The sequence below is a fragment of the Hyperolius riggenbachi genome, chromosome 1 (genome assembly GCF_040937935.1).
Source record: "Hyperolius riggenbachi isolate aHypRig1 chromosome 1, aHypRig1.pri, whole genome shotgun sequence".
Lineage (NCBI taxonomy): Eukaryota > Metazoa > Chordata > Amphibia > Anura > Hyperoliidae > Hyperolius > Hyperolius riggenbachi.
Window position 1 is genome coordinate 344,944,291 of NC_090646.1, and position 25,904 is coordinate 344,970,194.

A 25,904-nucleotide genomic window follows, 5' to 3' on the forward strand; every position below is an offset into this window, starting at 1 on the left:
AACAAATCGCTCCGCAAAAACGATTTGAAAAGCGCTTTATACAAAATCACCGCATGCAGCTAAGCACTCAGAGGAGAAAAACAAAAATGCGCAAAAAATCAAAAATCGTTGCCGTCAGCGACTTCTATTTTAAATGTGAACAAAGCCTGAGGGCTGGAACCCACTAGAGCAATTTTTTGAGCATTTAGGGACTGATTCAAAATGCTAGCGATTGCCCTAAACGCTCAGCTAATGTTAATGGATTGGCCAAATTCCACTGGAGCGATTGCGATTAGCAAAATTGCAAATGCAGGACATGCAGCATTTTGAGCGTTAGTATTTTGCGTTAGCATTTCTGCAATGTAAAGAATACAAACACTGGCGTAATCGCTCATGAATCTCTATACAGAGAGATTTTGCTAGCGGTTTTAAATTACTGCACACTGTAAAAAAAATTAAATATGAATTGAAAGGACCAATCACAATTAAAAACGCTAATCACAAATCGCTACACAATCATTGGCAAAATGCTTACATTTATTAAAATCACTACCAAAATTGCCAGAAACCTCTTATGTAGTCGCTTACAAAACACTCATTAAAAACACTAGCAATTGCGATTAGCAATAGCGCTTTGTAGTAGGTTCCAGGCCTTTGGAAGGTCTCTCAGACAGTGTAGTGTGTGAGGGAAATTGCTGTTGCTGAGGTAACCAATACATCTGTTGTATTGCATCAGTGCCCAGCACTGGAAGGGTTAAGCACAGAAGGGTTAAGCTTCACAGGACACCTGGCATCAGGGGGGAGGGGCGCCTCACAAATCATGCCTAGCCTGCACTGTTCCACTATCTGTAGAACTGCTATTAAGCACTTCTTAATCTGTGGCAGATTAGGGATGGATTTGCACTTTTCTTAACTGTAGTGCAGCTCTAGAAATTCACACTAAACTGCCACTATTAAGTAGGATTTCAGAAGTTTTTCGTATTATCATGCAGAACAGTGCCTCTGCTGGTTAGAACAGTTTAAGGGCCAGTACACACTGCTGTGCTTGGGCTGCGTTTTTAAAATCACATGCGATTTTTAAATCGCAAGTCTTTAGGAGTAAAGAAAAGGCGCATCGCACCAGTGTGTACAGGTCTTCACGATTTTTCAACAAAGACCTTGCGATTAAAATCTTCATCGGATTTGAAAAGCGCAGCAGTGTGTACAGGCCCTAAGAAGAAAAAACTGTCAGTAATGCTTTGATAAATCTGGCCCTGAGACACTGATGGTGAAGGGATTGAAACATTGCATACACTTGCTGCATTTGGAAGCACGTATGACGTGTCACACGCAAGAACAGCAGAAGGGCATAGACAGACCTTGAGCCGTTCACATCAAAGGCGATGCGCTATGAGGCGCTTGCGTACTGCTGCATGCATTCTGCTGGCAAGTGCAGAGCTGACCCATTTACTGTCAATGGATGGGATCAGCAGCGCAGTGGGTAGCGGCCCAGATCTGCGCTGGATAGATGTGAACGAGGCCTTAATACGTAAGTACCGAACAAAGAATTATGAAATGACCAGCTTCTTTAAAGTGCTGAGCAGGGCTACAGGAAAATGTTGGTCGAAGCCCAGCATTGAAGACAGAAATAAACTCCAGTCCTGGGCTTCGGATGCTATTTTCCCATAGCCCTTCTGCCAGAGTGCAGTTATGTAGTTAGATTGCATAATGAGTGGCCACCTGAACTTTCCCTGGGAGTCTAGTGGTCTTTCTGATCCCCTTACAGCTTTTCCTTGTAGTCTGGTGCACTTTACTGGGTACATATTCATGACTATTCAATGAAAGTATGATGAGGTATATCCCTAGTGCCACACTGCATCTCTTTTCAAAAAAAGTTTCACTACTTCAGAGGTGTGAAATCAACAGAGCGACAGAAGAGCTTCCAATCTGCAGCTACCACAACCTCTTAGCTTACCTTATGCAAACCCTTGGCCACCAAAGTTTTTTCAATGAGAAAAAAGGTATATTCTCCCACTCTATCATTGGTCAATCACTTGAAAACATCATGTAACTAATTTTAAACCAACGGGGAGCCAGTTACAGGGAGCCATTCATTTCAAAAGAAAAAAAAAAACAACTAAAATTTGCCTTTTTGAGGGCCCATTCCCACTAGAGCGTTTTGCCAGCGATTTCGGCAAAACGCTCAAACGCTAGTGCTTTTTAAAGCGCTAGTGCAATGATACCCTATGGGCCCGTTCTCACTTGGGCGATTTGCGTTAATCGCCAAACACAAACGTGTAGCCTGCACCATTTTCAGGCGATTTCCCGACGATTGCGTTTCAGTGCTATAGAAGCGCTAAATGCGATCGCGGAAAAATCGCTGCAGTATCCAGTGATTTTTCTGTGTGAAATCGCGGAAAAATCACTCCCACAAGTGCTTTTAAGTGTGAATGGGCCCTGAGGCCTCGTTCACATAATTTTGGCAGCGCGTATGGTGTGCGACATGCAAGAACGGCAGAAGTGCATAGACAGCACTTCTGCCGTTTAGATCATACGCGCTGCGTAGCAGTGTGATGCGCTATAAGGGCTCGTTTCCACAATAGGGAATCCGCATGCAGGCACCGCATGCGGATTCGCATAGTCAATACAAGTGGATAGGATTGTTTCCACTTGTGCGTCGTGCGGGTGCGTTTTGGCGTGCGGGGGAAATCTGCACGGCAGAGCCGTCAGATTTCGCATGCGGCAGGAATGCGGGCGAATCGCCCGCAATGCTTTTAATAGGGAAATCGCATGCGGCTTTCCCCGCGATTTCGCATGTAAAGCTATGGAGTTTTACACAGGCAGTGACATGGTTAAATTCGCCTGGCTCCTTGCCATGCGAAATCGCGGGGAAATCCGTATGCGGAAACGCATCCGTATGCGATTTCGTCCGCGGTGGAATCCAGGCGATTCCGCACCGCAACAGTGGAAACGAGCCCTGACACTGCTGCATGCATTTTTTGGCCAAGGGCAGATGGCGTGCAATCATGTGCATTGCGTTCCGATCGCATGGCCGTTAAATGTTAATGATGTGAACTAGGACTTAGATACAGGCTGATTAGTGATTTATAAAAAAAAAATTACATTTTATATAGTCCAGTGAATTTTTTTAAACAAAGTGGAATTTTCTTTTAATAAATGACAGCAAAAATATTTGAGAGCCCTTTCCTATTGTAGTATTGCTCTTTCTTTTCAATGAATATTCGAATACAAAAGTTTGTAGTAAATAATGCAGAATAGACCACATACTAAACACAGAGATGTGAAGTGTTCGCTATCAAGTAAAAGAAAAAAAAAAGGTTTAAGAACAACAAAATATGGAACGCTTCACGAATTTGCGTGTCATCCTTGCGCAGGGGCCATGCTAATCTTCTCTGTATCGTTCCAATTTTATTATATGTGCTGCCGAAGCGAGCACAAGGTAAACTAGAGTCTTAAAGCAATTTATAGTCCTAATAGTAAACTCACATCAGATTATGGCGATTACCCCGTCACCAGAGTGTCCTGCGCATTGTTCCATGGGAAGTTACCATATGCAGATCTGTCCGTGACGTCATCAAAGAGCGACGTTTCTTCAATAGCTAAAACTACTGCATTAGTACATTGCTGTAGGTGATTAATATACTTGCTACATTTGTATCGTTTCTCTGTCCCGTAGATAAAGCTTGCTTTTCATGTACATATGTGACGAAATAGCAATTTTCCCATCCGGGACGTGCATCTCTCAGTAAACGAGAGAAGCCTGCGTATAACCCGCTGTTTGTCTGTGTGTTGCAGCTGGACTCGCTGGTGTCCCGTGTAGCCTCTCGCCATGGACGTGGCGTACATCTGTGAGTGGGACCGAAAGCCCCAGAACAGTCACTGTCCCTGCAGCCCGCCGGTGTGTGCCTGGTCCTGCCGCAACCTCATTGCCTTCACCTCAGACCAGCGCAACGAGGAGGAGAAAGGTAGTACAGTCTCGCTGCTTCTCTGGAGCTAGTCAGCTGTCCGTGTTCTTCCTTTCTCGTGTAATATGTACACTAGCAAGTGCTTAGATTGGGCTAAGCTGTTATTTTATTAATTGGGCGCCTATGTCTATGGGTGATGATTATATGACAAATGTATTTTTTTTTAAGCAGGCCTGAACTCAGACCTTCCTCTCTGCTCTAAAAGATAAGCAACAACATACTAACCTTTAAAGAAAAACCTTTCTTACAACTGAGACATCCTGCAATAAATCTGCAGTGTGTCTACTTCCTGCTTTCATGTAAGCAGACATATCGTTAGCATCCTGTATTTACCAATTATCTGCTCTGCCTTGGCAGTCAGCTGACACAGTTGCAAGATCACATTACAGCTTGTGATTAGTCATAGATGAGGGGGAGTTACAGAGGCTAACCTCTCTAAATACTAGTGTTGTTCTGATCATGAACGATTCGGATCTTTGATCCGAATCTCTTTTGTGAGTCGAATCATCTGGATCATCAGAATGAATGATTCGGTTAACAAAGGGGGTGGAGCCAGGAGCGGCAGGCCCCCCCCCCTCCTCTCAGCGGGCAGGGGGGTCCTGGAAGCAGAGCAGAGATGGATCGAGGGGAGCCAGCCTTGCAGGGACAGGTAGATGAGAGGGGACATGGGTGCCACTGCCAGATATGTGTAGAGCACACATACTGGCTATAATGTGCTGATCATTACAGGCTGTCTGTTCCGTAGTTGTGCACAGTGAACAAATGGGAAAGTTTTGGCTCAGAAGCACAGCTCAGTAACTTTGCAGACAGCGTGCTGGGCTAGAATGACAGGGCAGGCACTGTGATTGCAGTGCAATATCATCCTCCTGCACTCGGCTCTAAACAGCTGCACTTCACTTCTCCCTAAATGTATGATGAGTGTTGGAGGTGAGAAAAGGACACATTTTGGAATGCTTTCTTTCACTGTAAAACGTTTGCATTCAAAGTATACAGATGTACATATCGTGAAATATATTTACAGCATATGATTGCAGCATGTGGGTAATGTGTGCAAAAAACATTTCTGCTCTCTGCTCACCCCTCTTCATCCACCTCCTCCCTTCTCTGTCCACTCCCTGCCCTTTGCCCATCTTCTCCGCTTCTCTGTCTGTCCACCCCCCTCCCCTTCTCTGTCCACTGCAGGGAAAGTCCTGTCCTGCTAGTCATTTCACCCCCGAAAGCTTCCCTAGTAAAATGATTCGAGATTCGGATCAAAGATTCGGATCTTTTCAATGATCCGATTCGAATCATCCGAATCATTGAAAATATCCGGACTTCCCATCTCTACTAAATACACACATTGTGCATTTCAATATGCCTTTCTTCTGTCCTGTGCAAAAGAGTTCAGGTCCTTGATGAACAACTTAATGATTATCTCTTTTCCAAGAGATCCCCAGTTATTGTCATTGGCACCCTTCTGTGGCAATTCCTATATAATAGTGGCGATAACCATTTTTAAGGTTCCCTGACAGTGGCATTTGTGAGATCATGGCTGGGGAGCGGGGTGAACTACAATCCCTGCTGAAGTCACTACTTCCTAGTAGCTTCTCCTTTAGCTAACATTCACTAGGGAGCTTTGACTGACACAATATTTGTCCTGTCAAACTAAATAGTACCAGGGACCAGGTTGACAGGGTGTGTACACAGCAGTTTACTTGGCTGCTGACAGTAGCACCAGTTTAGTCAGGGATGCACTCAGTGGCCTCAGTTCACGGAGCATTATCAAACGTTTATCAAACGTTTGATAATTAACCTCATGGGTAAAATCTCATTTTGAATTCACTAAGGTGTTATATATTTGTTGAACGTTTTATCGGTAAAACATTCGATAACTATATAACACCTTGGTGAATTTAAAATGAGATTTTACCCATGAGGTAAATTATCAAACGTTTGATAAAGTGTTTGATAAACGTCTGATAATGCTCCGTGAATTGAGGCCACTGTGTGACAATTGGGGCCATATGCAATTCACGTTTTCTCCTAGGTGATACATTTTCATCTATTTGAAATACCTTTTTAGCAATTTTCAACTGAAAAAGTAACAAAAAGTAAGTTTAAAAAAAAGTCCTTTCAAAATTATTTTGAGTATTTTATTGACAAATGTATAAATATTACCTAGGAGAAAACTCGGGTGAAAAAGGTAATTGTATATGGCCCCTGGCCTCAATTCTGGTAGCTACCGTGTGTGTGGTAAATATATTTTTTTGGGGGGTGAAATGCCTCATGCGGTATTTTCCTCCTTTTTTTAGCAACTCTGAAAGATTTTTTTGCATTGAGTAGGAGGGCTGAGTGAACTTTTGACCTTTTATAAAAAATGTAAATATCTAAAAAACTAGAAGATTGGCAGATGATTTTTGCAGCACAAATGAGCACATGCTAGAGCATTACCCACCCATGCCAGTTTTATGTCTGTAGGTTGTTGTATGGCGCTGGGTGATGTTATTGTTTTACAAATAATAAGTGCTATTATCGTCAAAATAAAAGCAGCACAAATCTTTATTTTTGAAGCACAAATGGGTACAAATGTAGCACTAACTAATCATGGTGGAATTTTTATTTGTGCTGATTGTAGCAGGGCCAGCTTTACTGAGCTATCACAGCACTCTCTACAGCACAAAGCATTGTGATTGACAGAATAGTGGGGGTGTAGTTTACTACAACCTATTGGAAACTTAGTACTTCAAGAATGTGCTTTCCGCCCAGTCACTGAAGTTAGCTGAATTTCCCTATATAACAATATATAGTCATGTCTTTGAATTATACTGTTGCCACCCAGTTGCCTGTCCCATAAGGGGAAGTCGCAAATCAAATACCTCTGAAAATGTTGTGACAATGGATCAACATAGTACAGTGGCTTGAGGGGGAGGGGTCCTGTGAATAAAAAGGAGGACCAGATACCAGTGGGAATAATGTAGAGATGAGCACAGTATTTGTTCTTTTCTCTACAGATTATGTATTGTAACATGGCTTACCGCACTCCAATGCACCACCTATGTAACGTCGCGGTATGATGGGCTTCAATATGGTAACGTGTTAACAGTAAGAGTGAAGCATACTTTTTTTTTTGACTGTTTGCTTCACTGTACCCAACGTAGTGTGTGGATAACATGCAATGCCCACTGTGAACGTGGCCTTAAAGAGCCTCTGTAACAAAAATGACGTTTTTTCTACCATCCTACAAGTTCCTAAACCTGTTCTAATGTGCGCTGGCTTACTGCAGCACTTTCTACTATCACTGTCTCTGTAATAAATCAATGTATCTTTCCCCTGTCGTACTTGTCGTCCTGTGTCTGGAAGGCTGCCCCTCTATGCACACTCCAGTGTGTGTGTTATTTACATAAGCCAGCAGCATCTCTGCTATCTGATATCAGTGAGAGAGCTGGATAAAAATCCTCCTCTGTTAGGCTGTGAAAGGAGCTGGGCTGACACATAGTGAGGAATTACAGACAGGAAGAAACCATCAGCCTCACAGCCTGTCACTAGTATTCAGTGGGTGAGAGCTGCAGGGGACAGAAGGTAAACACACACAAATGATCTCTTGAGATTCAAAAGGAAGGCTGTATACAGCCTGCTTGTGTATGGATGTATTTTCTATGTGTGGACATATTGTACATCAATCTACTTCCTGTTTTGGTGGCCATTTAGTTTGTTTATAAACAAACTTTTTAAAACTGTTTTTGACTACTTTTAATGCGGGGAGCGGCGAAATTGTGACAGAGGGTAATAGGAGATGTCCCCTAACGCACTGGTATGTTTACTTTTGTGCGATTTTTAACAATACAGATTCTCTTTAAGAGACAGAGTTATGTGTCAATCAGCCATATTTCTCACTAACTGATATGGTCATATTTCAGAATGGAGGAGAGAATGTCAGGCAGCCACCACAGTGTGTCATTTACTTCGGAATAAAAAGATTAGCAACAAGGTTTTTTTGAGATTGGTCAGCTACAAGTTTACTCCCAAAAATGACCTGATCGGATGATCTCATGTCTACTGTTCCCTGTATGTATATCCTTCCCTTTCTACTCTACCCTATACATACTTTGTCTGCATATGCCTCGATCCCTGCCCCCCTACTTTCATTGCACAGTACTAACATAATTTGGTAGACAACTGTGTCAAAGTTTGCTGTTGGTTTGAGTAAGAATCCCTTTCCACTTCAAAATGCAAAACGCCCAGGAAAAGTGAATCATAATTCAAGCATTTTTTTCTCTGTGCTTGCTGTACGATTTTTTTTTTTGTATTTGATTGCAAAGTTTTACTCAGTCTAAGGCTTCTTTCCCACCAGGACGTTGCATTTTAGGGGACGTTATCGGTTGCATAACGTGCCCCTAACGCAACGCCTGGTGGTGCTGGAGGAGGACGCTACCAAGAGCTGCGTTATGCAGCTCTTGGTGCGCCTTTTTGGTGCTGTGCGATGCGGAGACCACGTGATCCGCATCACGTGGTCCCGCCAGCCAATCGCCGCACAGAGCAGCCGCTCCAGGAAGTAAACACTGCACGTCACAGTGCAGTGAATATTAATTAGCCATGTGGCTGGCCGCGGAGGAGGAGGGGAGACCTCCTCCTCCAACATCACTGAGCATGTGCAAACAGTCTAACGCGGCTTAGCTGCGTATAGCATGCAGCACTTTCTTTTAACCTGCTACGTTACAATGTAACGCAACGTGGGCACTGTGAACAGCCCATTGATTTTTCACTGCTGTGAGTTAGGCTGCGTTACAGGCTGCACTAACGTGCGCCTGTAACGTCCCACTGTAAAAAGCAGCCTTACTGAATGGATTAGTTGAGAGCAATTGCGAAAAAACATGCAGCAGGCAGTGCATTTTAAGTGAGAATCGGATTGTACTAGTGGAAATTATGTACAGTGATTTACATTATTGTTCTGGAATCCTTGTGATCTGCAAGCTGCATGTGTTCTGAAAATCAGGATGACACACATGCAGTGGCAACAGGCTTCAACAAATTAGCCGATTATCCTGCAGCAAAGTTGGAATCGCTGGACAGTCTCGCAGCAACTATACTCCTAACAGTATAGTGAGTACCATTGGTAAGGCCGCAAAGAACAGCAGTTTAAAGGATACCCTTTTCTGTTTTCCAGTACAGCAAGTGTTCAAAAACTGCTTTAAAGAAAATCTGTACTCTAAGGCCCCATTCACACTTGCGTTTTGGCTAGTAAACGGACCGGATCCTGATCGGATTCTGATCGGATCCGTACGGGTCCTATCCGGATCCGATGCGGATCCGGTCCGTTTGTATGCGTATTTCATCCGACGTGAACGCGGCTGCCATGCGGGTCCGTTGATTTAAAGAGATAACACACTATATAAATTCCAGGGGTGTGGGAGGCCAGCAGAAGTGCTGGTATCATTGTTGGAGAGAGCCTGAGGAGTGCAGATCCTCCCTTGTCTACAGAGACTGCAGTTGGGACCATGGATCCAGTGGTTGTGTACTCATTTTACCTGGGAATTGTCTCTTTTTTTGATTTTCACCTACTATTATGTGGGGAGAAGGCGTGCTCCTCGCAGGAGATGGTGGGTGCATCCGCTACTAGCCAGGAGGCAGAGGAAGGAAGAGTTCCAGACCCTCTACCGGGACCTGAGACGACACCCAGAGAAGTTCTACAGCTATACCCGGATGTCCATACCCCTGTAAGTATCCAGACCTTCCATCCCTACCCCACAACACCTTACCCCTGTATACCAAAACAACCCACCCTCACACCCCTGTATACCAAAACAACCCACCGTCACACCCCTATATACCAAAACAACCCACCCTCACCTCCACACCCCTGTATACCTAGTTAAACACACCAGCCCCAACCTCCACAAAACCCCTAAACACACCTCCCCCATCCTCCACCCAACACCTTGTCCCACAGCAAACTTTACAGCTTCTTCCTTTCCATCTCCTGTCAGGTTTGATACCCTCTTGGAGATGGTGAAGGATGACCTCAGGAAGAAGGATACCATGTTCAGGAGAGCAGTCACACCACAAGAACAACTACTGATCACACTGAGGTATGTAAAACCAAAAATTTTTATTGAAAAAACAACAACTTTCCAACATGGAAACATTCTTCCAACATGGAAGACAAAATATATATAACATTTGACATTTGCAGTATTGTGACCCAGGTATAGTGTCTTTTGGGGACACCAGGCCCTAAAGTTAAGTACTTTAAAAACCTAACCACTTGCACGCGGTCCTCTGAACCTTGGATGAAGGAGACAGAGCCGGAAAAGGCTTGCCTCTTCCCTGTCCAGGTCTCCTTCGTCCAAGGTTCCAAGGGTCACGTGCAAGGGTGAGGAACAACCAGAGGGTGAGGAACAACAACAACAAATGGCAGAGGTGCAGCACATAGCTTGTGCAGAGGTGAAGGGTATAGCTGCCCTGAAGGCACTCTTGTGACCTAGGTGTAGTGTCTTTTGGGGACACCAGGCCCTAAAGTTAAGTACATTAAAAACCAACCACTTGCACGTGGTCCTCTGAACCTTGGATGAAGGAGACAGGGAAGGAAAAGGCTTGCCTTTTCCAAGTCCAGGTCTCCTTCGTCCAAGGTTCCAAGGGTCACGTGCAAGAACAACCAACGGCAGAGGTGTAGGACATAGCTTGTGCAGAGGTGCAAGGCATAGCTGCCAAAGGTGTCTTTTGGGGACACCAGGCCCTACGGTTGAAGGACGTTGAAAACCTAACTACTTGGACATGGTCATCGGAACCCCTCTGAACCTTGTTCGATTGAGACGGGGCAGGGAAAAGGTTTGGATAAAGCCCTGTGCTAGTCTCCTTCCTCCAAAGTTCAGAGGGATTCAGAGGACCATGTCAAGGAACAAGAGTTATAATTTGTTCAAATGTCAGGGTCTACAGCAGTTGAGAAAATGGGAGGTGGTGTCTGTAACTCGTGACTGTCTTGGGTGCTGGCCGTGGAGGTGCTGGACCCTGACAGCAGCGATGTGTATTGACTTCCTCGGAAGCCAGTGTACGACTGGGATGAAGATTGCCAGTGGGGCACCAATGCAGGTTGAGAATGTCTAAAGGTTGGCGGTAGGATCAATGGCGTCTCCATGTGTTGTTTTATAGCATCGAGTACACTGGAATGGCATGCCATCATGTTGTTGCTTGGCACCTTTTCAAAGAACGGTAGGAGAGACACGGCTGTGTGGAATGCCGGGTGAGCCTGCAGTTTCAATAGTTCACTACTGTGCTGATGCATCTGCTGCATCATCTGCTGCAGCTGTGCCACCGCTTGGTGATGTTCCACACGCAGCTGGTCAAAGTGTGCACTGTACACCTCGTGCATCATTTTTATTTCTTCCCGGTACTCCTCGTGCCTCATTTTTATTTCCTCACAGTAGTGATCGTGCACCGATTGTAACTCAGTTTGCAGTGAATGAATGTGACTCTTGTACTGTTCTATTAAGTGACCCCTGTCCCCATCCTGCAGCTGCCTGGTAATGCATGCCTCGTGGCTTTGCAGGATGCCTAGAAGTCCGGAGACAGCACCGGACATCTCGGCTTCCGTCTCCCTTCTGGTTGGAGGGTGGACAGGGGCCACTCGACACCTCCCGGTGGGAGTAGCCTCTTCACCCCGGCTTCTGCCTTGCGTAGGGGTTGACCTGCGTGGCGGTTGCTCCTGCCTTTCCTCTGCCGTTTGTTGTTCTGGTTCTGTTGTCTGAGCTGGAGGAGATTCATCAGTAGGAGCTGGGGCACTCACTCCTGCCACCTCATCTTCCATGTCTTCTTCCACATAGAGGTCAGTCGGGTCCCTTTCTTCCGCATGTAATGACTGCCGCCTCCTCCTCCTCTCTGGAATATAATTGGCATCCATAGTCTCGTCATCAAAGTCCTCGCTGGTGTCCGCTGCCTCTGCCTCTTCATGTTCTTGTGCCTCAAAATTGTCTTGAGTCCTGTCGATAATAAAAAATATATTGGTTTTCGAAACATCACATACAATGTGGCCTAAATTCACTGAGCTTTGTCATACATTTAACAAACACTTTTTCAACCTACATTATTTTAATTAGCAAACGTTTGAGAAAGTGTTCGATAAATATTTGATACAACTGTGTGAATTGAGGCACGTTTTGTCAATACATAATCAAAGTCATGCTAGTTGTCAAAGTCATAGTAGTTGTCTGTCAACGTCATATACAATGCCTTCTCAGTTCATGTTCACAATAGTGGTACTTACTCTCGAGGTTCCACGCTTGCATTTAGGAACGTAAGTTGTTGTGCAAATTGGTAATCCTTTCTTTTGGAGGACCCACTGCCACTTCTTTCTTCCTCTGCTTTGCGCCGAAGAAATTTGACATAGGCGTCACGGATACTGCGCCATCTTAACTTGTACTTTTCACCTACAAAGACATAAAACATTGATTGTGATTATTTCTCTTGTAGGTACATCTCAACTGGACAAACATATGCATCGCTACACGTCACATTTCGGATTGGGAAGAGCACGGTGGCAGGCATCGTGGTGAGGACCTCAAAGATCATTTGGCGAAGACTGAGGTCCACATACATGCCAGTGCCAGACACCCAGAAATGGCAGGAGATCGCCCAGCGCTTCTGGACCCAGTGCAAGTTTCCGAATTGTGTTGGCGCGCTGGATGGCAAACACATCCGGATCCAGAAACCCGTGGGGAGTGGAAGCCATTACTTCAATTACAAAAAATACTTCAGCATTGTGCTGATGGCAGTGGCGGATGCGGACTACAACTTTGTCTACGTGGATGTGGGGTCGTACGAAAGTTCAAATGACTCTGGAATCTTCCAGCGTACGGCCCTTTACAAGCGTATGGAGCAAGGCACACTGCATCTCCCTGGTGACAGACCATGGCCTGGGACAAGGGCACCGGCCTACCCCTATGTGTTTGTGGGGGACGAGGCCTTCGCCTTGTCCAACCATGTGATGCGGCCGTACTCAGACAGGGGCCTTGATGCCAGGCAGCTCCACTTTAACGCTCGGTTGAGCCGAGCACGGAGAATGGTGGAATGCACATTTGGGATCCTGGTGTCAAAGTGGAGGGTGTTCCACACGCCAATGCTGTTAAAGCCGGCCAACGCAGTCGACGTGGTGAAGGCAGCGTGCATCCTCCACAACTTTGTGCGCCATGAGGAAAATGACACTCCGGAACCCCCAAATGTGCTTCCACTACTGGCGTTGAGGAGGTATGCCACCAGGCCAAGGGCAGTGTCCCTCCGCAACAGGGACCTACTGAAAGACTATTTCCATACCACGCCTAGACGACCCTGAGTAATTTATTTTTTTTTAATGTACTTTATTTAGTTATTTAGTTTTTAGTTTTTAATGTAATATTTAAAAAAAATTTTAACATGTGCAATAAAAATTTGGTTTTCATTTTTCAATGGTCCACCGGAATGTTTTTTTGCGATCAGGAGCATGCGTGTCTAGGCCACAGGATAGCACTTGCGGCCCAGGCACGCATGCTACAAGGGTGTGCCAGGGCCACAGTTGGCAGGGCACAGATGGGTAGGCCACAAGTGGGTGGGACACAGGTGGGTAGGCCACAAGTGGGTGGGACACAGGTGGGTAGGCCACAAGTGGGTGGGACACAGGTGGGTGGGACACAGGTGGGTAGGCCACGACACAGGTGGGTAGGCCACAAGTGGGTGGGACACAGGTGGGTAGGCCACAAGTGGGTGGGACACAGGTGGGTAGGCCACGACACAGGTGGGTAGGCCACAAGTGGGTGGGATTTTCAGCAAAAAAACAAAGAAGCGTGCACCTTCCGTCCTATGATTTATTTCCACATTGTGACATATTGTGATGTATTGACACTGAGGTATACAAAAAGTATTTCACAGAAACAAAGCCTGCTAGTGACAGAGTGCAAGGGTGTCTTACATGTCCTGGAACAAACGGGTCACATCATTGGAGGTGGGTGGTGGGCATTAGGGTGGCTTGGCGACGGCCGTTTCGCGTCTCCTGACGCTTGGTCACGCTGCGTGACCACGTTAGTGGCACGCAGCGTGACCAAGCGTCAGGAGACGCGAAACGGCCGTCGCCAAGCCACCCTAATGCCCACCACCCACCTCCAATGATGTGACCCACTTGTTCCAGGACATGTAAGACACCCTTGCACTCTGTCACTAGCAGGCTTTGTTTCTGTGAAATACTTTTTGTATACCTCAGTGTCAATACATCACAATATGTCACAATGTGGAAATAAATCATAGGACGGAAGGTGCACGCTTCTTTGTTCTTTTGCTGAAAATCGTAGTACTTTCTTCTTGTCTGTTTACGCGGAGCACACGTCCAGTGACATAGAGGTATAGAGTGCAAGCAGTGGGTCCACCTTTATTAGCCTGCAACAGCCATCAAGGACAGCCTGTGCAGTTGTGAGATGTGCCACACATATTTTCCTTTCTTTGAATGAAATCACAAGTGGGTGGGACACAGGTGGGTAGGCCACAAGTGGGTGGGACACAGATGGGTAGGCCACAAGTGGGTGGGACACAGGTGGGTAGGCCATAGCACAGGTAGGCCACGGCACAGGTGGGTAGGCCACAAGTGGGTGGAACACAGGTGGGTAGGCAACGTGACAGGTGGGTAGGCTACATGACAGGTGGGATACAGGTGGCAGGGCAACAGGTGGGTAGGCCACAGCACAGGTGGGTAGGCCACAGCACAGGTGGGTAGGCCACAAGTGGGTGGGACACAGGTGAGTAGGCCACGTGACAGGTGGGATACAGGTGGCAGGGCAACAGGTGGGTAGGCCACAGCACAGGTGGGTAGGCCTCAAGTGGGTGGGACACAGGTGGGTAGGCCACGTGACAGGTGGGATACAGATGGCAGGGCAACAGGTGGGTGGGTGACACATCAATAGCAAATGTGAAAAACATAAAAATCAAACAAAACACATATGAAAAGACAAAAGCCCCCCAAAAGAAAACTTGTAGTCGACATACCCTCCGCCGTTTGTTGTTTGCGGGTCAGGTTGTCAAAACCCTCCACGTACAGTTTTGCAATCTTCATCCACATCTTTCGGCAAATCCGCACATTGCTGTGGTCCTTGTCACCCTTGTCCCACAGGGCAGGTATCACCTGCACCTGTAGAATCAGGTCTTCAGCTGTGAAGGGCCTCACCTCCACCTCAGACATACTGTCAAACAGCTCCAGCCGAAAATCACTGCTGCTCCACTCCAGAAATGCTGGGCCCATGTGTGCACATCCAAAATGGCCCCCAGTACCATAGAGAATGCATAGGAAGTGGGGGTAGAACATCCTGTTTTTATACCCAGTGTGTTCTGTGTTTCCGTTTGCCATTGGCTTCAATTTCCGGATGCTGCAGTCAGGCTTCAATCAGGCTCCGTTCCGGGTGCGTTGGCCGGAGATCCGGAGCCAAAAAATAGCACATGTTGGAAAAGAGTCCGGATCCGATACGTACGGAACGGACGCGTGTGAACGTCCGCATAGACTTAACATTGCTATGCGGAACGTACGTTCCGTTTGTACAGTATGCGGTCCGGATCCGATCCGGAAAATCCTGATAGCGAACGCTAATGTGAACCGGGCCTAATATTCTTACAATAAAAAGCATACCATTCTATTCCTTATGTTCCCCTGTGCCCCTCTGTGCTGTTTCTGTCACTCCCTGCTGCAATCTTGGCTTGTAATTAAGTTTTAGGCAGTGTTTACAAACAAATGACTGGAGGGGGTTCGTAAAGCTTCTGCCAATGACAAGCAGTGCTGCACATTCCACACATTCCAGCATCAGCCAGACAGAGGAAAGGAGATAAGATTTATTACAGAGACAGTGCAACTAGAAAAGGTTGCAGTAAGACAGACCACATCAGAACAGGTATAGGAACTTATAGAATAGAAGAAATAAGGCTCAAAATGTTGTTACAGAGTCTCTTTAAATGACAACTGTATACTTGGTTTGGGCCCAGCGTGAATGTTGCTGGGTGCCACCTGATGATAATGTTGTTATTAACTGACAAAATTTAATACATTTTGACTTAAAAAAATGACAACTGTAAGGAGAGGAATATGGAGGATGCCATATTTATTTCCTTTTAAGCAATACCAGTTGCCTAGCTGTCCTGCTGATCCTCTGCCTCTAATACTTTTAGTTATAGACCCTGAACAAGCATGCAGCAGATCAGGTGTTTCTGATATTATTGTCAGATCTGACAAGATTAGCTGCATGCTTCTTTCTGGTGTGATTCAGACACTACTGCAGCCAAATAGATCAGCAGCACTGACAGGCAACCGATATTGTTTAACAGGAAATAAATATGGCAGCCTCCATATTCTTCTCAATTCAGTTGTCCTTTTAATAGATGCAAATGTGGCTGAGGAAACCATGCTGATAAGGTTTTAGTACTGGAAAATTCATTACTACTTGTTTATTTTACATCTTAACCCTCCTGGCAGTTTAAAAAAATCCGCCAGGGGGCAGCAAAGTAGTGTTTTTTAATTTTTATTTATTTATTTTTTTCATGTAGCGAGACAAAGTCTCGCTACATGATAGCCGCTGCTCAGTGGCATCCCCCCAGCCCCTCCGATCGCCGCCGGCGATCGGAGATCAGGAGATCCCGTTCAAAGAACGGGATCTCCTGAAGGGCTTCCTCCGTCGCCATGGCGACGGGCGGGATGACGACATCGACGTCATGACGTCAAAGGGGACTCCCATCCACCCCACAGCGCTGCCTGGCACTGATTGGCCAGGCAGCGCACAGGGTCTGGTGGGGGGGGGGGCGGCCGCGGCGCAACGAATAGCGGCGGATCGGTGGGTAGCGGCGGCGATCGGATGCTACACGCAGCTAGCAAAAAAAAAAATTATGCATATCGGCCCAGCGGGGCCTGAGCGGTGCCTCCCGGCGGCATAGCCCGTGCTCAGCACGGGCTTACCGCCAGGGAGGTTAATGAAGCAGATTTTACATTAGCAGTACACAGAAGATGCTGGTTGCCCGGCACTCAGTAATGGGGGGGACATATAGGTCCGCTGCACCATATATTAATGTACAATCTCGTCCTGTTCCTTGCTACAACCTGGTTCTTGATACATGGAAGCGTGAAAACAGGCTATAAAAATCATCAATTCACCTACAGTACACACAAGACAGTCCGTGCACTGCTTCCTTAAGACAAGTTTATTATCCCATTGATTTTCATCAGCAGGTAGATTGACACATTGCAGTAACAGCTTAGGTTCATGTAGACATATTTTGGAACGTTCTGACCTGTGCCAAGGACGGGTGCGGGAGGGTGACCAGGGGGTGATAGGACTGCGCGACAGCCGTTTCGCGCCGGTGTGGCGCTTGTTCACGTGCAGAAGTCCTGGGGCAAATGGCGCTGTGCACGGGCTTCCGTATGTTACTTGGAGGCCCCGCCCACCACACACGCCATTGGCCCGTGGATGCTGGATAGTGATTGTGCAAAATGCTGAGGGGGAGGAGACCGGCCTGTGACGCTACTTCACTCCAGTGGTTGCTATGTCATCAAAGCACACGTGTACCTAACAACGGATCGCCGTAATCTGGCGAATAAGAACTGGTGTGCTTGTTCAAACATAAATCATGTGGGTGCTCATACTCATTCTCATATCATTATTCGTGCATGTCTAATACATTGCAAAAACTTCAAAAACCAGTGTGTTCATTTTGCCTTATGTGAAATCCGACATCCCACTGAGTCTCATTGCCTGTCTGTGCTGTGCCTCAATCTCCACCTGCTTTCTAAGAAAAACTTTATTTAGATACTGATCTAAAAACACCCTAGTATTAAAATCACTGTGAGGTTGGGAGGGGGGATGTGGAGTAAAGGAGCGCATGCCGCTGGACCAGTACCAGGGGGTGATAGGACTGCGCGACAGCCGTTTCGCGCCGGTGTGGCGCTTGTTCACGTGCAGAAGTCCTGGGGCAAATGGCGCTGTGCACGGGCTTCCGTATGTTACTTGGAGGCCCCGCCCACCACACACGCCATTGGCCCGTGGATGCTGGATAGTGATTGTGCAAAATGCTGAGGGGGAGGAGACCGGCCTGTGACGCTACTTCACTCCAGTGCGCTCCTTTACTCCACATCCCCCCTCCCAACCTCACAGTGATTTTAATACTAGGGTGTTTTTAGATCAGTATCTAAATAAAGTTTTATGTTTGAACAAGCACACCAGTTCTTATTCGCCAGATTACGGCGATCCGTTGTTAGGTACACGTGTGCTTTGATGACATAGCAACCACTGGAGTGAAGTAGCGTCACAGGCCGGTCTCCTCCCCCTCAGCATTTTGCACAATCACTATCCAGCATCCACGGGCCAATGGCGTGTGTGGTGGGCGGGGCCTCCGAGTAACATACGGAAGCCCGTGCACAGCGCCATTTGCCCCAGGACTTCTGCACGTGAACAAGCGCCACACCGGCGCGAAACGGCTGTCGCGCAGTCCTATCACCCCCTGGTCACCCTCCCGCACCCGTCCTTGGCACAGGTCAGAACGTTCCAAAATATGTCTACATGAACCTAAGCTGTTACTGCAATGTGTCAATCTACCTGCTGATGAAAATCAATGGGATAATAAACTTGTCTTAAGGAAGCAGTGCACGGACTGTCTTGTGTGTACTGTAGATTTTACATTAGACCGTCATGGCTGTTGTTTAAAATTCAGTCTTTAAAATTCAGATCCTAAACTGAAAATAAAAATATGAGACTGTGTTCGATGTTACTAATGTACTATTTTTCCTTAGTACTAGACATACAATTATTTCATACGTTTATTTTCACTTCAGTTGTGTTTTAAACTTGCTGTCAGTTTTAGGAAATTCATAATTGGCTGCAGATTGAAACAAAATATTATTTTTAACTCTTTTGCTAAAAGACTGAGGGAAGGAACACACTATGCAGAATTGCATGAGTTTTCCCTTTAGGACATAGTGGAAAAAAACATATGCGATTCTGCCTAGTGTGTTCCTACCCTTAAGCTGAGTACCCACGTACGATAACGATCGTTCGAAAACGAACGATAACGACAATCTGACCGATAATCGTGCGTTCCAAATTTTCCAACGATTGTTTTTTTTGGACGATAACGACCGCTATCGTTCAATCCGACCGATCCAACCCAGCGGATTTTTTCGAAAGATAATCGTTCAATTGTTGCAGTGTGTACAAAGATCTTCTGATAATGATTATCTGTGGAGTAGTACGCATGTTCTTATTGCCTGTCATAACGTCACTCCCGTTTGCGCACACATTTTTTTTTTCATTCGTCGTTCAGTACTTTATACTTATATCGTTCACGTGTGTACACAATCGTTCATTACGAACGATCTTTTCGGGCTAATTTGAATATCGTGTAAACGTCACGAATCGTTCGTAACGAACGATCTTTATCATACGTCTATACGAACCCTTAAAGAGACTCCGTAACAAAAATTGCATCCTGTTTTTTATCATCCTACAACTTCCAAAGGCTATTCTAATGTGTTCTGGCTTACTGCAGCACGTTCTACTATCACCATTTCTGTAATAAATCAACTTATCTCTCTCTTTGTCAGACTTGTCAGCCTGTGTCTGGAAGGCTGCCAAGTTCTTCAGTGTTGTGGTTCTGTGATGCATCTCCCCCCTCCAGGCCCCTCTCTGCACACTGCCTGTGTATTATTTAGATTAGGGCAGCTTCTCTCTTATCTTTTACAAGCTGGATAAATCCTCCTCTGAGCTGGCTGGGCTTTCACATACTGAGGAATTACATACAGGCAGAGATGTCTGCACTCTGCAGGAAGAAACAGCCTGACACTTCAGTGGAAGATAGCTGCAGGGGGAAAGAAACACACAAATGATCTCTTGAGATTCAAAAGGAAGGGTGTATACAGCCTGCTTGTGTATGAATGTATTTTCTATGTGTGGACATACTGTACATCAACCTACTTCCTGTTTTGGTGGCCATTTTGTTTGTTTATAAACAAACTTTTTAAAACAGTTTTTAACCACTTTTAATGCGGTGAGGAGCGGTGAAATTGTGTCAGAGGGTAATAGGAGATGTCCCCTAACGCACTGGTATGTTTACTTTTGTGCGATTTTAACAATACAGATTCTCTTTAAGCAGCAACTGTGTATGTTTTGGCAGGTTTGATTGATTGATTTATTTTTAACAAAAAGCGGCATTTCCCTTTAAGTGTTTGCCTACTTCACATTTATAGTGATAAAATGGCATCATTTTATTCTATTGAACAAGTATTTTTATTTTAGAAACATTGTTTAATTAAATATTTAAAGCTTCTATGTTCGATGTCTAAGAAACAAGTCAGCTGTCACTATTTTCCCTTACAGATCTTACCCATATGATCCACATCTTGGATACAGAACACCCATGGGATGTCTACTCTATTAATTCGGGGCATCAAGAGGTCATCACTAGCTTGGAGTGGGATCAGTCTGGTAAGTAGAAAATGGTTAGTGTTGATGTGTTTGAATTCAGAAGCTTGTTCCAAATTCTTCTGATCTGAACCTGAATCCCACAGCAGTGGGTGTTAACTCTCCCTTGTGGGCGCTGCACTGTCACATTCCAGCTCTCAGATTCTACTTATCTGGCTTTGAAAGTGGGAGTATCTTAGAGCTGGAATGTGACGTGAAACACATTGGCCATGTGAGAGTGGGACATGGGAGAGTTAATACCCCCTGCCGTGGTGCGCATGTGTAAATATTTAGGTTCACATTGGAAGAATTCGCAAACAAGGTTCTGAGTTAGAACATTTCAAACATGGATGTCAACACTAGTAATGGTTATTACACAAGATTAGAGTTGGGGAAGACCTTTTACAAAAGTGAGACATTAAAATGATCATAGAGTATTTTTTTTTATATATATTCTCATTTTATCATAGGATCTCGTCTACTGTCAGCTGATGCAGATGGGCGGATTAAATGCTGGGGCATGACTGACCACTTGGCAAATAGCTGGCAATGTATTGTGAGCAGTGAGGTGGATGGAGACCCGATTGTGGCTCTCTCATGGCTTCACAATGGGGTGAAACTGGCGCTGCATGTGGAGAAGGTGAATAGTAACTTTCTTAGCTTTATTTTCTTTTCCACTTCTGAGAACTTGGCATTATTGAATAATTGTAGTGAGGTATTTATTAAATTGACAAAGTGCATAAAATATATTTTGTCTTGACTCTCTCTGATTAATGTTTTATGTCGAGATGGAATCATATTTTCATCTATTCTGTTGTTTTTCAGTCTGGGGTATCCAGTTTTGGGGAGAAGTTCTCACGTGTGAAGTTTTCTCCATCCCTTACCCTGTTTGGAGGAAAGCCGATGGAAGGATGGATTGCAGTCACCATCAGTGGGCTTGTCACTGTGTCCTTGTTAAAACCCAATGGCCAAGTTCTGACCGCAACAGAAAGCTTGTGCCGACTGCGATGTCGGGTTGCCTTGGCTGACATTGCCTTCACTGGTGGTGGAAACATTGTCGTGGCCACATGTGATGGGAGCAGCACATCACCTGTGCAGTTTTACAAAGTCTGTGTGTCTGTCGTGAGTGAAAAGTGCAAGATTGACACAGAGATCTTACCTTCATTGTTCATGCGCTGCACGACAGATCCTGCACGCAAGGACAAATTTCCTGCTGTGACCCACCTGAAGTTCCTTGCCCGAGACATGTCTGAGCAGGTAATTTGCCATTCATTGTAGGAAAGAAGACAAGTGATTTACAATATCATGCAAGTGAATGTCCGTATCAGACAGCTGCCTAACATGACTACAAAGGGGAAACTGCTTCCCTCCTTGACTTGTTCTGAGCCACCTAGCAAGCTTTTACTTGACCAGATTGCTAGGAGAGCACTAAAATTTGGGACATGCTTTTAAGGGCACTTGAAGCCTGTTCCAGATTCACCACACACAAATGGGGGGAACCATCCCTGCATTTTTTTATACTTCAAAACAAAGCCAACCAAAACATTTAAAATGAAGCTATATAGTTGTGTTCTTGTGCTTGGCACTGGGAGTTTATCCTCTATATTAAGATCTGTGTCCCTGCGTCCTCTCCTGTACTTGTCTCCATGCGTTTGCGCTACTGTGCTTGTGTGGCACGCGGGTGGACGTTGGAGAGCAGGGGGAGTGCGGCGGGGAGAGTGGCATGGGTAAGGTGGTGGTGAGGGGGGTGAGCCCTAGCGCCCATTTTAAAACAGGCGGGTTTATGCCTAGTATGCTTAAAATTTACTACCATACATAAAATTATAAGTACCGGTATACATATGCAAGAACACCTCTGTGCTTACCTTTTGATAGTTTTGCCTCTGATCAGGTGTGCTTAAAGAGAATCTGTATTGTTAAAATCGCACAAAAGTAAACATACCAGTGCGTTAGGGGACATCGCCTATTACCCTCTGTCACAATTTCGCCGCTCCTCGCCGCATTAAAAGTGGTTAAAAACAGTTTTAAAAAGTTTGTTCATAAACAAACAAAATGGCCACCAAAACAGGAAGTAGGTTGATGTACAGTATGTCCACACATAGAAAATACATCCATACACAATCAGGCTGTATACAGCCTTCCTTTTGAATCTCAAGAGATCATTTGTGTGTTTCTTTCCCCCTTCTGCTCTCATGCACTGAAGTTTCAGGCTGCTCTTTTCTTCCTGCAAACAGCTTTGCCCTTGTCTGTAATTCCTCAGTATGTGAAAGCCCAGCCAGCTCAGAGGACGATTTATCCAGCTTGTAAAAGATAAGAGAGAAGCTGCTCTAATCTAAATAATACACAGGCAGTGTGCATAGAGGGGCCTGGAAGGGGGAATTCATAGCAGAACCACAACACTGAAGAACTTGGCAGCCTTCCAGACACAGGCTGACAAGTCTGACAAGGGAAAGATACATTGATTTATTACAGGGACTGTGATAGCAGAAAGTGCTGCAGTAAGCCAGAACACATTGGAATAGCTTTTGGAACTTGTAGGATGATAGAAAACAGGATGCAATTTTTGTTACGGAGTCTCTTTAAAATAAACTGCATTTCCAAGATTAAATAGTCCTTTCTGTCTGACTTTACTTGGGAACTGAGTATTCCCAGGACGACTCATGATGCCTCCCCCTGGTCTGTAGGATTTTATTTTCCCAATTTTTAGGAGCCATATACTGTAGATTTACTCAATCCTGGTGGTGTCTTGAATGTAATGGTTGCTACTTCCTCCATGCTTGCTACGAAGCAGTACCTAGCTCAGTGATAGCTAACCTTGGCACTCCAGCTGTGACAATACTACAAATCCCATCAGAGCCGGGACAAGGTCCTCCAGCACCCAAGGCTGAGACACCAAACTGCGCCCCTCCATCCCTCCCCCCCAGCCATCACACACTGATTGCTATTAGACGAAGAGGCGCCACAGGGCCCACAACCTCCCCAACACCTTAATATCTAGTTATATGGCTTGCAGTCACTGCCATGTATCCCCTTTCCTTATTTCTTTCTGCTTCAAACACAATTAGGAATGACAGCTGAATGAATTCTGCGCCCCCTCCTACACTGCGCCCTGAGGCTGGAGCCTCTCCAGCCTATGCCTCGGCCCGGCCCTGAATCCCATCATGCCTCAGCCTCCCCCGAGTTATGCTTACAGCTGTCAGAGTATTGCAAAGCCTCTTGGGACTTGTAGTTCCTCCACAGCTGGAGTGCCAAGTTTAGTCACCACTGACCTAGCTAATAACTGCCATGCCCTTCTTTCCATATTGCCCAAGTTACAAAGCGATTTCTCGGGTTTACCTTAGGAGTGAGGAAATCAGTGCTCTGCCTGCAGGACAAGGCCAGTGAACACCAAAAATTGCTAGCGTAATCGCAAACGCTAAGCGTTCTTATAATCTATTTTTCTAAGCGATTCCAAGTATGTGCCTAGCAATTTTTGAAATTTTTTCTTTTTCTTTTTTTTATTTATTTATTTTTTGGTGTATACATTTTTTTTTTTTATTTTTTTTAGTACAGTTTGAGCTGGAAGTGAACAAAAAAGCTTGGAAAATCGCTCTGTTATGGCGTTTTTAGAGCGATTTTCCACTTTTCCTATACTTAATGTGTACCAGAGAGAAGAAAAAAAATTTTTTATACATACCTTGGGCTTCCTCTAGCCCCATGCGCACGGATCAATCCCACGCCGCTGTCCTGCTCTGGTTGAAGTTCCAGTTCCGGTACCGGGTCCAGTAACTTCCTCCAGTCGCGGCCAGTCTGCGAAAGCGGAAGTGCGCTCTCTATGTAGTGGAGCGATCTGTGTGCATGGGGCTGGAGGTATGTATAAACTTTTTTTTTTTTCTTTTTTTTTTTCCTTGTCTCTGATTTCCTTAAACATTCAGGCTGAATCGCCTCAGAAATGCTGCAGGACCCATGTTTGAGTTTGGTAAAAATTACATCGCTCTGGTATGATCCATCCTATACAAATATATTAGCCGAGCGCTTTTTAAAGCACTAGCAATTTTAAAAGCGGGCATTAGTGCTCTTGGTGCGCACCAGCCCACAGGCTGCTGGGTGAGACAGCACGTATGTGGCGTGCTACCAGCCTATTTCATTCCATCCCACCTATTCTGCTTTGGCATGCCTTTCCTTTTTGATTCTCATTAGTTGGGTAATTGTGTAGGAGTAGTCAGCTAGGAGCCATGAGAGATGTTGATCTCACTGGAATTTTTTTTTACTTTGTGCCTCAGTTTAGGGTGTCAAGTATAACCTGTGGCTTCTGATGCATTGAACTGGAAAATGTGCTTGCTTGCCCCTTCCTGTGACTTTCAGCTGCTAAATGATGTGGTTGTACTGACTGTAGAGTGCCAATATAGAAAGTAGCTACTGGGTGGTTCTGCATATAAACTGCTAGTACGAGCATCTATTTTTTGTGTGGATAGATTACAAGCACTGTGCTACCAGCTAGCTATTTGTTAGCAGATTTTGTGTCATTTACTACGTTTAGTTTATCATTCCTGGCTTTAAACTTGAAGGAATCCTAAAGTAAAAAAAAAAATGAAATTGCCCATTTACTTACCTGCGGCTTCTTCCAGCCCCCTGAAGTCTTCCTGGTCCCTCGCCGCCATCCCGCACTCGGCCGTTCCTCTGGTGTCCCCCTCCGATGCTGAATGCGCAGTCTGATGCTGTGTGCATCCTCTATCGCGCTCCCATGGCCAGGAGTGCTGTGCGCTTGTGCAGTAAGCAATTGCTAATGCACATGCGCAGAATGCTTCAAGCCATGGAAGCGAGAAAACGTTCGCAGCCAGCGCCGCGCATGTGCAGTGGCAGTCCATCTCATCAGTCTGCTGGATTACGGAGAGGGACAACAGAGGAACGGCTGAGAAGGGGGCATGACAGTGAGGGACCAGGAAGACTTCAGGGGTCTGGAAGAAGCCCCAGGTAAGTAAATGGGCATTTTTTTTTACTTTAAGTGCTGAGGCACAGGGCATACTTTGTAGCATGTTCTGCCAGTTTCTGAAGTGAAGCTATCCTGAAGGATGACTAAAGGGAAAACCCCAGTTAGACTGACCAATAACAGTGTTTAATTTTTAGGACAGGTGCCCTTTTACTTGCCCTTATTTGTCTGGATGGTTTGACATTTATTTGCATTCATCTTGAACTGAGAGCCCCATGGTGTGGAGTTTTTTTTTTTTTAATCTCTTTCATGGCTTGCATTTACATAGGGGTCAAAGTTAGTTATCTTTCAGGTGCCGATGTCCTGTACCATTTCCAATAATGCCATTACTACTAAGTCTAATTAGTCGATCAAAGACCTGCCTGTGGTTTTTGTATTCTGCCAGGTACATGTACTTTTACATAATGTTAGTATTTTCTTATTTTATTAGGTTCTCCTATGCGCTTCTAATCAGTGTTCCAGTGTAGCAGAATGTTGGTCTTTGCGCAAAGAAGGGCTCCCACTTAATAACCTGTTTCAGCAACTTTCTCCTGGAGGTAAGCAGTAGTACACATTTTATAGGAATGGTCACTT

General features: G+C 45.4%; 1 protein-coding gene and 1 non-coding gene across 4 annotated transcripts in view; one reads left to right on the top strand and one right to left on the bottom strand.

Annotated features, from left to right (window-relative positions):
- Nucleotides 1-3,308: 3,308 nt before the first annotated feature.
- On the bottom strand, nucleotides 3,309-3,415 carry LOC137532779 (U6 spliceosomal RNA). The gene has a single exon (XR_011023995.1). It is a non-coding gene; the product is annotated as a U6 spliceosomal RNA (small nuclear RNA).
- Nucleotides 3,416-3,542: 127 nt separating this feature from the next.
- MED16 (mediator complex subunit 16) overlaps nucleotides 3,543-25,904 on the top strand; it is a 59,362-nt gene continuing 37,000 nt past the window's right edge. Inside the window, exons 1-6 of one of the 3 annotated variants that reach the window (XM_068234042.1) lie at nucleotides 3,543-3,605; nucleotides 3,775-3,944; nucleotides 20,279-20,386; nucleotides 20,833-21,002; nucleotides 21,188-21,619; nucleotides 25,762-25,867. In XM_068234042.1, coding sequence (XP_068090143.1) covers nucleotides 3,809-3,944; nucleotides 20,279-20,386; nucleotides 20,833-21,002; nucleotides 21,188-21,619; nucleotides 25,762-25,867 — 952 coding nt within the window. In that variant the 5' untranslated portion in view covers nucleotides 3,543-3,605; nucleotides 3,775-3,808. Of the gene's footprint in view, nucleotides 3,610-3,774; nucleotides 3,945-20,278; nucleotides 20,387-20,832; nucleotides 21,003-21,187; nucleotides 21,620-25,761; nucleotides 25,868-25,904 lie in introns of all 3 variants that reach the window. The other 2 variants (XM_068234043.1, XM_068234044.1) reach the window with 2 other exon arrangements.